The sequence below is a fragment of the Mobula hypostoma genome, chromosome 5 (assembly GCF_963921235.1).
Source record: "Mobula hypostoma chromosome 5, sMobHyp1.1, whole genome shotgun sequence".
NCBI classification, from domain to species: Eukaryota; Metazoa; Chordata; class Chondrichthyes; order Myliobatiformes; family Myliobatidae; genus Mobula; species Mobula hypostoma.
Window position 1 is genome coordinate 159,263,237 of NC_086101.1, and position 12,204 is coordinate 159,275,440.

The window sequence follows — 12,204 nt, forward strand, 5'->3', positions numbered from 1 at the left end:
TGCTTCAAATTAAAGATATTAGAACTTTAGTTATTTGGAACTATAGGATTAACTATAGGATCATAAATAGCCCATTGAAATGAATAAGAGAAATTTGGAGAAAGTATTTATCTGATTTAATTAAGTAAAATGCTTTTAGGTGTGTGTATTTTTAGTCAGAATTGGGTTTATTATTACTGACATATGTTGTGAAATTTGTTGTTTTGTAACAGCATGGTGCAAGACATATAAATGACTCTGTTACTAAAATAGATAAATAATACAAAAGAGGAATAACGAGGCAATGTTCATGGATCATTCAGAAATCTGACGGTATTGGGAGGAACTTACTTACCTTCAACTCTACCGGGGCATAGACCATGGACAGCAGCTTGCCAGAGTCCTCTGTTTTGAGCCACTGTTTCAAGTTGTAGCCCATTTTCTTGGTGTCTTCTAGGCAAAGATCCTTCTTTTCCTAGGGATGAGGTCTTTGAGGCTTCTGTTGGCATTTCTGTAGCTCTGGGTTCTTATGGGGTGGTGTTGCTAACTCCATGCCTAACCCTCTTCCTTTTGCAGCTGGGATTGGGGCCAAAAATGGCAGAGAGAGGGGAAGAAGCTAATTCCTAAAACTCTGAGTGTGGGTCTTCAGGCTCTTGTACCCCCCACTGTATCTTGGTAACAAGAAAAGGGCATGTCACACGTGGTGAGGGCCATTTATGATGGAAACTGCCTTCTTGGAGATGTCCTTGATGGTGAGGACGGTTGTGCCTGTGATGGAGCTGGTTAAGCTTACAACCCACCGAAGCCTCTTGATCCTGTGCATTGGAGCCTCCATAACTGGCAGTGATGTAACCAGTCACAAGACTCTCTACCACGTCTCTATAGAAACTGCTATTGAAGTACAATAAATGACATGCCATCTTCATAGTGCATAGAGATATGAAACTATTACCCTTTCCATCACTGACCCCAAAGAGGGCTAGTGCATGTACTCCTGACATTGACAAATATTCATTAAAAACAGCACTCTTGACAGCCTCACTGATTGTCAGTGTCATCCTCTCATCAAAACCAACTTCCCAGCAGAAAACAGCACTGCGGACTGTACTCTGAAAGACATTTATACAGGTACATGGATAGGAAAGAATTAGAGAGATGTGGGTCGAAGTAGGCAAATGGGACAACCTCAGGACTTCAGTCAACATGGACATTAGGCCAAAGGGCTTACTCTGTGCTAAGCAATTCAGTAACATTTATTTAATGAGAAGACAGTTTCTGTAGAATAAGTATGCTCATCTCCCCACAAAAAAAAGTGTTTTCTAGTAGATTTTCTCTTGTGGCTCACTTAGGGACTGCTTTGAATCAAAAAAGACAGTTGATCAGGACAATATGTTCTTTTTTCTAAAGTTTTTAATTTAGGTGTTTCACAAAGGTATTATTCACTACTTTTTAAACACTTAAAATTGTCTTTAGCCAAACTAAATAATTGCACAGCATACTTAAGAGATTTTTTTTGCATTTGTTTTCTTGTTCCATCACAGATATTTGGTATTTTTACACACAATTTTAATAGCCTGATAGTAAGTGGCAGAGATCCAATTTTAAAAAAAAGTTTCCCATTATGGTTAACCATCATATTTTTCTCTTTCTTCAACAGAATATGCCAGAGGTGGATGAGGAGGGTTACTGTATCAAGCCAGAAGTGAATCAAACTAATATCCTTAACCTGAACTTACTAATGTTGAAAATTATCGTTGGGCAGTTAATGAAGTTCACAATGCAAATAAGCAACTGTAATAGTTTGTACATATCAGTCAACAAACTACTATTCAGAGTAAAATACAGAAATGTTGATTTCTAATTGATATATACAGCTGTGAAAAAATCTTTTTCATGAAATAGAATTCACCAAATTTGATATTTAAAAAAACAAATGTTGAATTTGTTTCCACCATTCATTCAAGTAAAGCTTTCTAAATAATAACAATGTACTGTTTCAAACTTTTCTCTCCCCTCCTCACAGTGTCTCCTGAAGTTCTTTTACTACTAAAATCTAAAAGCAGCATTCTCTGGTTAGTCCTGCCATAGAGTAAACATTTCCTTATATTTATTCTAGCAGCTTCTTGCATCATTTTCAACACTTCCATCTAAACCTCCCCCAGCTAATTTTGATAATAGAAGAGTAAACTGACTTTGTTTTCACTTGAGATCATGACACCCCTAAGGCAGTGACTTCTTTCCTTAAGTGTGGTATTTAGAACTGAATAAAATATTAGCAGCACAGACCTACACCTTGTTTACTTTCCCACTCAAATCCCATATCTCTAATTTCATTATTAATCAGAAACTTTTCATTGTCAGGCTTGAATGTACTCAGTAAATGAGCAATCATAAGAATCTGAAGAGGGGAATTCTAAAGAATTGGAATTGGTTTATTATTGTTACATGCGCTGTGATACAGTCGAAAGCTTATCTTCTTACTGTTCGAAGTGATTAATTCATTACACAGTGCATCAGGATAGTAAATCAATAACAGAATACAGAGTGCAGATAGACAATAAGGTGCAAGATCATAACAAGATAGATTGTGGGTTCAAAAGTTCTATTTTAACTTCATCAGTCCACAGGACTTTTTTCCAAAATGCATCAGGCTTGTTTAGATGTTCCTTTGAACCTTTTCAATAGAACTTTTTGGCCGCAATGAGCAAAGGTATGTTTGGAGAAAAAAGGGTGCAGCATTTCATGAAAAGAATCCCTCTCCAACTGTTAAGCACGGGGGTGGATCGATCATGCTTTAGGCTTGCGTTGCAGCCAGTGGCACGGGGAACGTTTACTGGTAGAGGGAAGAATGAATTCAATTAAATAACAGCAAATTCTGGAAGCAAACATCACACTGTCTGTATTAAAGCTGAAGATGAAAAGAGAATGGCTTCTACAACAGGATAATGAGCCTAAACACACCTCAAAATCCACAATGGACTACCTCAAGAGGCACAAGCTGAAGGTTTTGCCATGGCCCTCACAGTCCCCTGACCTAAACATCATCAAGAATCTGTGGATAGAACTCAAAAGAGCAGTGCATGCAAGACGGCCCAAGAATCTCACAGAACTAGAGGCCTTTTGCAAGGAAGAATGGGCGAAAATCCCCCAAACAAGAATTGAAAGACACTTAGCTGGCTACGAAAAGTGTTTACAAGCTGTGGTACTTGCCAAATAGTCATAGTCATAGTCATAGTCATACTTTATTGATCCCGGGGGAAATTGGTTTTCATTACAGTTGCACCATAAATAATTAAATAGTAACAAAATCATAAATAGTTAAATAGTAATATGTAAATTATGCCAGGAAATAAGTCCAGGACCAGCCTATTGGCTCAGGGTGTCTGACCCTCCAAGGGAGGAGTTGTAAAGTTTGATGGCCACAGGCAGGAATGACTTCCTATGACACTCGATGTTGCATCTCAGTGGAATGAGTCTCTGGCTGAATGTACTCCTGTGCCCAACCAGTACGTTATGTAGAGGATGGGAGACATTGTCCAAGATGGCATGCAACTTGGACAGCATCCTCTTTTCAGACACCACCGTCAGAGAGTCCAGTTCCATTCCCACAACATCACTGGCCTTATGGATGAGTTTGTTGATTCTGTTGGTGTCTGCTACCCTCAGCCTGCTGCCCCAGCACACAACAGCAAACATGATCGCAGTGGCCACCACAGACTCGTAGAACATCCTCAGCATCGTCCGGCAGATGTTAAAGGACCTCAGTCTCCTCAGGAAATAGAGACGGCTCTGACCCTTCTTGTAGACAGCCTCATTGTTCTTTGACCAGTCCAGTTTATTGTCAATTCATATCCCCAGGTATCTGTAATCCTCCACCATGTCCACACTGACCCCCTGCATGGAAACAGGGGTCGCTGGTACCTTAGCTCTCCTCAGGTCTACCACAGCTCCTTAGTCTTTTTCACATTAAGCTGCAGATAATTCTGCTCACACCATGTGACAAAGTTTCCTGCTGTAGCCCTGTACTCAGCCCCATCTCCCTTGCTGATGCATCCAACTATGGCAGAGTCATCAGAAAACTTCTGAAGATGACAAGACAAAGGGGGTGTTACTAAATACTGACCATGCAGGGTGCCCAAACTTTTGCTTTGGGCCATTTTCCTTTTTTGTTATTTTGAAACTGTAAAAGATGGAAATAAAAAAATCTTTTCTTGCTTAAAATATTAAAGAAATGTGTCATCTTTAATGTTATGCCTTTTGGAAATCAGTTCATCTTTTACTCGCTTAGCTATTCACAGTAACAGAAATTTTGACCAGGGGTGCCCAAATTTTTGCATGCCACTGTATTGGGAGTGGAGAGATTGGACCACTGCAGGAGGGGTGTGTGACAGGTGGCAAAGAGGAAGTGCCAGGGGCATGGGTGGATGGCTTGGGTGCAGACACACCCATCCCTGGGACACCAGGCAAGGTCATTTGATTCCAAACAATTGCTCATTACAGAATGTCTCAATGGTGCTTGCTGCTCCCTCCTCTCTCTCTTCCCTTTTTCCCAATTATGATTCTCCTCTCCCTGCCCCCTTCCCACTCTTGGTCCACTCTAGAGACCCATATAAGAATCAGATTTATCATCACTCACCTGTGTCATGAAATTTGTTTTTTTTACAGCAGCAGCAGTTCAGTACAATACATAAAATTACTGCAGTACCCTGCAAAAGACTTTGGTACCCAAGTGGCATATATGTGCCCAAGACATTTGTAGTGTTCTGTATTTTCCAGCCCCCTTGTATTAAAAGGCAATTCATGGGTCTCAGCAGACTCACAGATTCCTAATTATTTTGGGTTTCCACATGCCTACTTTCCTAATTTCTTAAGTTAGAACACTAAACTCTTCTGTGCACCAGCATTTGCCAGTTATTGCAGTTTTAAAATTGTTTTTCTGTTCTTCTCATGAGAATGTATATCCTTATTCTTCATTTTGTACCATCTACTTCACCTGCCTCAGTTCTTAAGGAGACATTTTCTATTAGTTCATTTTCCCACCAAGTTTTGTTTTGTTAAGAAACGTGGATGTGTTTCATTCTTTTCTAGCATCCATGCCATTGATGTAAATTGTGACAGCTCGTCCCAGTATCCTGTACACTACTTGGATGAATGGTCTTGCCCAAAACATCAACTCTTTATTCCTCTCCATAGATGCTGCCTGATCTGCTGAGTTCTCCAGCATTTTATTTGTATTGCTCCTGTATCCTATGCCCTTTTCAGGCTTGCCATCCACCCTACGGTCTTCAATCATATTTATAGAATGACATATTTTAACTGAGTTAGGTCAAAGGTCAAGGTTCTTGTATCAATGTGTAATGTGTTTCCAAACTTGCCTGACTTATGGTCAGATCCTGGCCACTGCCCAAGTCTAGGCTACTTGCTTGCTGACGAAAGATGCACGACTACTTTGTGAATTGAGGTGTTTAGGTAATTTTTGCCTTGCCCTATATGTGTAGTTGAGATTTCAGCTTTTGGGAAGGTTGCAGATGATGCAAAAATCATTGCAAATGTGGTTGCCAAGCATCTCACTGGTCTCGGCAAACTCTCACAATTTGCAACATTTCTCCTGCTCTGCTATTTCATATGGCAGAAGATTTCTAGTCACGTGATTTTTATATCAACTAAAAGGTTATTAGTCCTTTGAAAGCATCTTGTGTTTTTAAAAATGAAGTAGCTAGCTCATTTATTAAGAAGTGATGCTGAAACTCTTTCCCACACCAGTGTGTTGCATAATAGTAAAGTAGTAAATGGTACAGTTCTGCCATTAGAACTTGATCCTTTTGTCCTCAGAACAGTTAGATATCTTCAACTGTTGTTTGGGGCTACAATCCCTATAGAGTTATAAGTTTGAACAACTTGTTGTTCCCTTAACTGATGCAAACATGCCAAAGAAAATAATTTTTATTCATCAAGTGATTCGGGTTCTGATGATGAGGAACCCAAAAAGTTCCATGTGCAAATTAAGCCCATGCAACCAAACAATGATGCAAACCACACATTAGAAGAACTGAAAGCTTCCATTGGGAATATTACACTTTCTCCTTCCCCATCTGTAAGTATTTTATGTTTGTATATTAATATTTTAACTAACATTAAAAATTACTTACTGGATTTTGCAGTATGCCACAGTAGTTAGTGGATCTCTTTACAGCGTCAGTAATCAATAATTGGGGTTGAATTCCTGCTGCCCCCTGTAAGGAATTTGTACGTTCTCCCAATAACTACCTGGGTTTTCTCTGGAGGCTCCAGTTTTCTCTCACATTCCAAAGACACCATTAGGGTGAGTGAGTTGTGGGCATGCTGTGTTGGCACCGAAAGCTTTGCGACACTTGTGGGCTGCCCAGCACAATCCTCGCTGATTTGTTGTGACACAAACAAAGCATTTCACTGGATGGTTAGATGGACGTGTGACAAATTAAGCTAATCTACATTCATTCACCATATATAGTGTAATTTTGTAACCTTGTTTACACAATCAATAACCAAAGTTAGTGATAATGATAAAAACATCCAAGATCTGCTTATATTGCTCAGAAGATATATTGTTAGAAGTGAAACATGATTTAAAGGTAAATATGGAACTTGGAGTCAACTTGCATCAAATAAATGTTGTACTTTTTTGATGCTTGTTCTGCAGTATTTTAATTTATCATTACTAATTAGCGTCAAATATGAAATAGGTTAATTTTTAAATTTTTGGTTATGAACTTCTGCAGTTTGTGAACTCAGCCCATTTCTTCAAGGGCAAATCGAGGCAGACAATAAGTTCTGCCCTCGCAATGTTCAGAACCCTAAAATGCATTAAAATATCCTGTGCCATATTTCAGTTAGATTTTCAAGGTTAAATAATACATTCTAGTGATTTATTTGTTTTAAATATTTGATTTGATATTTCGCGTTAGCTTAAACTAGGATGTTTGCCATCCATTATAACTGAATGTCAACTTGTACCTTTCAAACCATTAGTGATTCTGTATATCCGAAACAAAAATTGTTATAACATAGGTTTGGATAGTTATTTGTGTTTCATGAATTTTAGGGGTCGGTTTCCATCGTTGCCACTCGTGTGCATTTCCAAACTGGTCAAGTTTAAGGGAGTAGAGATTATACAATTATGTTAAATACTAAAAAAAGTCTTATTCTCCTTAACTGGAGATGATCAATTCTTTATGGTTCTTAGAATAAATCGGTTGTTAATGTTAGTTTTAGATTACAATTATGCACTTTCTACTAATCGGCTCAATGAATTTTGTAATGATTAGGGGAAATGTTGGTGAAGAATGAAAAATGAAACTGCAGAAGAATTAATATAGAAGTACTTGTTAATAGTCAAATTGACTTTTATTTATATCAAATGTTTAAGTTAACCCTGGCATGCTTAATATTTAGCCTGAATTTAGCATGTATTTGTTCAGTACATTCTGAAGGCTAATGGAATAATCACGAGGGCATAAGAAATAGAAATGGAAGTAGATTGGCTCCTTATGGCTGTTCTGCTATTCAATAAGGTCACTTTTATATTTTTCCTCAACAGTACTTTCGGGCAGTAACCACATATTTCTTTAATATATGAAAAGAAATCAATCTGACTTGAATGATAGTGACTGAGTCAATGACAGTGACTGTGCCTCTGCAATCCTGTTGGATAGTGAATCCCAAAGGTTAATTTTCTCTTGGTGAAGACGTTACTTCTCATATTTGTTCTTATTTTGAGACTTAGACCCTTAACTAAGTGGATAACAAAAATTTATTGTTAAAGTGCTTCAGCCTTTGTTATTCATTTCTTGCCCTTATTTTCTTAACTCTTATTATTCATTTTCTCAATAAAAGTGCTTAATTACACATTCTTAAATATAAGTTATTGGAACAAAAACAATGTAACTTTTAAATATATTTTTTCAGAATCAGTTTTATTATCACCAGCATATGTCATGAAACTTGCTAACTTAGCAGCAGCAGTTCAATGCAATACGTAATATAGAAAATAAATAAATTACAGTATATTGAATAGATTAAAAATTGTACAAAAACAGAAATAATATACATTTAAAAACTGCTCATTCTCTCCACTTCTGATCCCTCTATGAGGAGTGGTATCTTACCCTTCCTGAATTCCACAATCAGCTCTTTCATCTCACTGACGTTGAGTACAAGGTGGTTGCTGCAGCACCACTCCACTAGTTGGTATATTGCTCCTGTATTCGTTCTCGTCTCTATCTGGGATTCTACCAACAATGTATCATCAGCAAATTCATAGATGGTATTTGAACTATGCCTAGCCAAACAGTCATAGGTATAGAGAGAGTAGAGCAGTGGGCTAAGCACACACCCCTGAGGTGCACCAGTATTGATCTTCAGCGAGGAGGAGGTATTATCACTAATACACACTGGTTGTGGTCTTCCGGTTAGGAAGTTGAGGATCCAATTGCAGAGGGAGGTACAGAGGCCCATGTTCTGTAACTTATCAATCAGGATTGTGGGAACTTAAGAACGATCAGATCAGCTCAGATATAGTTTTCAACCACTATTGGCAGAAGATTGAAAATCCAAACAGATGAATAAGATCTGGCCATCTGTTCTGCTCTAGCTTAAGTGCCAATCATGGGCCACCTGCACTGTTCTAGGATAGTGAAACTTCTTCAGATTTCCCAGTTCCGAAGCTCATAAATCTGTCTGGGACCTGACCTGGCTAAAATCAATGGGGAAAAATGTGGTTGAGGAGTGGACAATAAATGAAATGTTGTTTCCTTTGTAGTTGATTTAATTCAGTTGATTTAAAGGTATTTCAGTTTTTAACTACACCTGTCGTATTTGTTCTTTTAACCTTTTATTAAACATTGTAGTATTTTGTCCCTTAGTGTTCAGCATTATCAAATTTTCAATTCAAGCAACAGTGCTGATAGTAGGAATGCCTAGGAGTGAATGGAGTAGGAGCAGTACCTCACTGAGCTGTAAATAGCATTCAGGATACAGAATATCAGTGGCAGTCAAAAAGGTATAGAAGTTCACTGAGTCTCTTTGATAAGCTGGCACTGGTCTATCGGTGGAAGACGTTTCTTGGAGGCATGTGTGGGGAAAAAAGGAAGGTAGGAATAGGGCATCTGGTCAGTTAGCAGAAAATTCCTCCCTTCATTTTTGAGATCTCTTGATGTAAATATATTGTTGAAATGTAATTTAACAAATGAGTATTTGACATTACGTTTACTTTTTTGTTTACATGCTGACATCAGAGGCACAGTCCGGTAAGTGATTATTTCATCCCTGAATACCTGAGTGAGAATTTGTGTACTGCTAATTGTAGATAAGAATGAGTTGTGCATGTTTATGAACTATATTTGTATTTGTACACTGTTGTATGCCACCAGGAAATTCAGAATCATTATTTTGCTGAATTAACAAAATGTATGTAGGCCTAAGAATCCTGTTTTTTATATTTGTTATTAATAGAATTTGAACGATGGTTTTACTGTATTTCTAAATAATGTTTATTTTGTCAATCCAGATCGCAATGAAAAGAAATTTATCTAGTAAGTATGATTGTCATAGTCATAGTCATACTTTATTGATCCCGGGGGAAATTGGTTTTCATTACAGTTGCACCATAAATAATAAATAGTAATAGAACCATAAATAGTTAAATAGTAATATGTAAATTATGCCAGTAAAATTATGAAATAAGTCCAGGACCAGCCTATTGGCTCAGGGTGTCTGACCCTCCAAGAGAAGAGTTGTAAAGTTTGATGGCCACAGGCAGGAATGACTTCCTATGACGCTCTGTGTTGCATCTCGGTGGAATGAGTCTCTGGCTGAATGTACTCCTGTGCCCACCCAGTACATCATGTAGTGGATGGGAGACATTGACTAAGATGGCATGCAACTTGGACAGCATCCTCTTTTCAGACACCACTGTGAGAGAGTTTAGTTCCATCCCCACAACATCACTGGCCTTACGAATGAGTTTGTTGATTCTGTTGGTATCTGCTACCCTTAGCCTGCTGCCCCAGCACACAACAGCAAACATGATAGCACTGGCCACCACAGACTTGTAGAACATCCTCAGCATCGTCCGGCAGATGTTAAAGGACCTCAGTCTCCTCAGGAAATAGAGACAGCTCTGTCCCTTCTTGTAGACAGCCTCAGTGTTCTTTGACCAGTCCAGTTTATTGTCAATTCGTATCCCCAGGTATTTGTAATCCTCCACCATGTCTACACTGACCCCCCTGGATGGAAACAGGGGTCACTGGTACCTTAGCTCTCCTCAGGTCTACCACCAGCTCCTTAGATCATTTTGTTAGATCATTTCTTGTTTTATGCTAAGTAACTATGATTGAGTTTAAATTGCTTATTTAAAGTCATGAGCCATGCTTGAGGTAAGCATGATGTCATGCTCAGGGATCTGTATAACCTAATTTTAGAATGCATGTAAACTATAGAATCCTGTTCTGTTTTCTATTTTTTGTATACGTCCCCAGAGTTTTTTAAACATTATTAAACTCATCTTGCTACAAATACTATATTTTTGACCAAGACAGTTTTACTTCCAACACTGAATTTGTGCAATTTTTAAAATATTAAATGTACATAATTTTTCAGACAGGAAGATGTTTGACTTTTTATGCATGCAAAGAACTTGTCTGTCTGATTGCTGATAGGGAATTCATTGTAACTGAGAAGGATATTAGTAAATGAAGTGTGGAGCTGCAATTTCCTCTGGGCCTTTTGTGACTGTTAACCCAGTAGTTAACACTCTCCTTCTGCATGATGTGCCTTATCATGTTTCAATCTTCTGTGAAAACATCTGCAAAATATTTAATAAGCAATTAAGAATTTTACCCAAATCCTCTGCCTCCAAGTATGGGTTTCCTAATAACCATTTCTCTTTCCTCAGTATCTTCTGACTCTTTTAAATACTCATAAAGTAAATTTGAAATTTTTTAGACTTGTCATTCTACCCACCCACCCCCCACCCCCTTTTTTTTAAATTTGCTCTCTGCACTTCTTGTACTCTATTGGGCTTTGTGCAATCTAAACTTCTTGGTGTTTAACAAAATTTTTCTTTTTTCTTTGGCCATTTCCTATCCTCCATGGACCTTGCATCCAGGAGACTCTAGTCTTGTTATACTTCACTACCTGAACATTGTTTATCCTAGCAACTTGAATCTATTTTAATGCTGATTTACCTTCATGTAGCTATTTCTGGTTCACTTTTGTAAATCACTTCTCAGTCAATAGAAATTATTTCCTTCAAATGAGAAACTTTTCCATTATTATAATAAATCTAACTGAATTTCAACAAAACTATTGTCCCACAAATATACGTTCCACTTGTCTGGCTTTGTTCCTTGAAATTAAATCCAGAAATATCTCCCAGCGTTTTTGTTCATCTTCTATTTATTGACGAAAAAAGTTGTCCTGAATGCACTCTGTGCTCTCTGCATATTTTACACTATGTTATTGCTGTAAATTTTGAGTAATTACCCACAATTAGTAGCTGTTGTGTTTGCACTTGTTAAGTTTTTGCCTAGACATTAGTTCTTCTATTTTCTTTGATTGTTTGAAAGAAAAAAGTACATTCTCAGCAGTGTAATTGTGCCCTTTATTTCTTCTTTGGTTTAACCCATATGTCCTCCTAACACTTTATCTCTTACCACTCTCCTCAACAATTAACTCCATCGCTTTCCTCAGGAACTCCTTGAAACTGCAATTATTTGATCTAAAAATACCACATACCTTCTGACCATATCACAGTGCCATTGTCATAATTCTCCAATATCCACTTTCAAGAGATTTCTCTAAGGTAGCCCAATCACTGTTCATCTGCTGTTGAAGCTCTCTTCTTCACATTTATTATTTTTGATAATGGCCACAGGTAAGCTTCCCACTCTCTAACCCCAGACTAAACTTGAAATCAGTCAATACTGCTATTTGTTTCAGAAATTGCAACAAGTCCTGCTCGTCCATCATCCCTGTACCCAGCAACTTAATGTGGTTCCAGTTAAGTAAGGTCTTCACTTTACAATTTGCATCTTTCTTTTCAGATCTCTGCACAGCCTTTGGCTCTGAGGCAAATTAACAACTTTTAAATGTTTCTGACATTTTATAAAAGGGAATAAATATAAGAAAATTAATTATTTAAAATATTTAAATACAAACAGTTAAAAATAGTTTAAAATTCTAAACTAA

General features: G+C 37.7%; 1 protein-coding gene across 3 annotated transcripts in view; it reads left to right on the forward strand.

Moving 5' to 3' along the window:
* The window catches only part of fcho2 (FCH and mu domain containing endocytic adaptor 2), a 223,789-nt gene that overhangs the window by 106,597 nt on the left and 104,988 nt on the right, over positions 1 to 12,204 (forward strand). For 2 of the 3 annotated variants that reach the window (XM_063049223.1, XM_063049225.1), the window contains exons 12-15: positions 1,637 to 1,694; positions 5,904 to 6,073; positions 9,252 to 9,263; positions 9,524 to 9,548. In XM_063049223.1, the coding sequence (XP_062905293.1) occupies positions 1,637 to 1,694; positions 5,904 to 6,073; positions 9,252 to 9,263; positions 9,524 to 9,548 (265 nt within the window). The remainder of the gene's footprint in view (positions 1 to 1,636; positions 1,695 to 5,903; positions 6,074 to 9,251; positions 9,264 to 9,523; positions 9,549 to 12,204) is intronic. The other variant, XM_063049224.1, reaches the window with a different exon arrangement.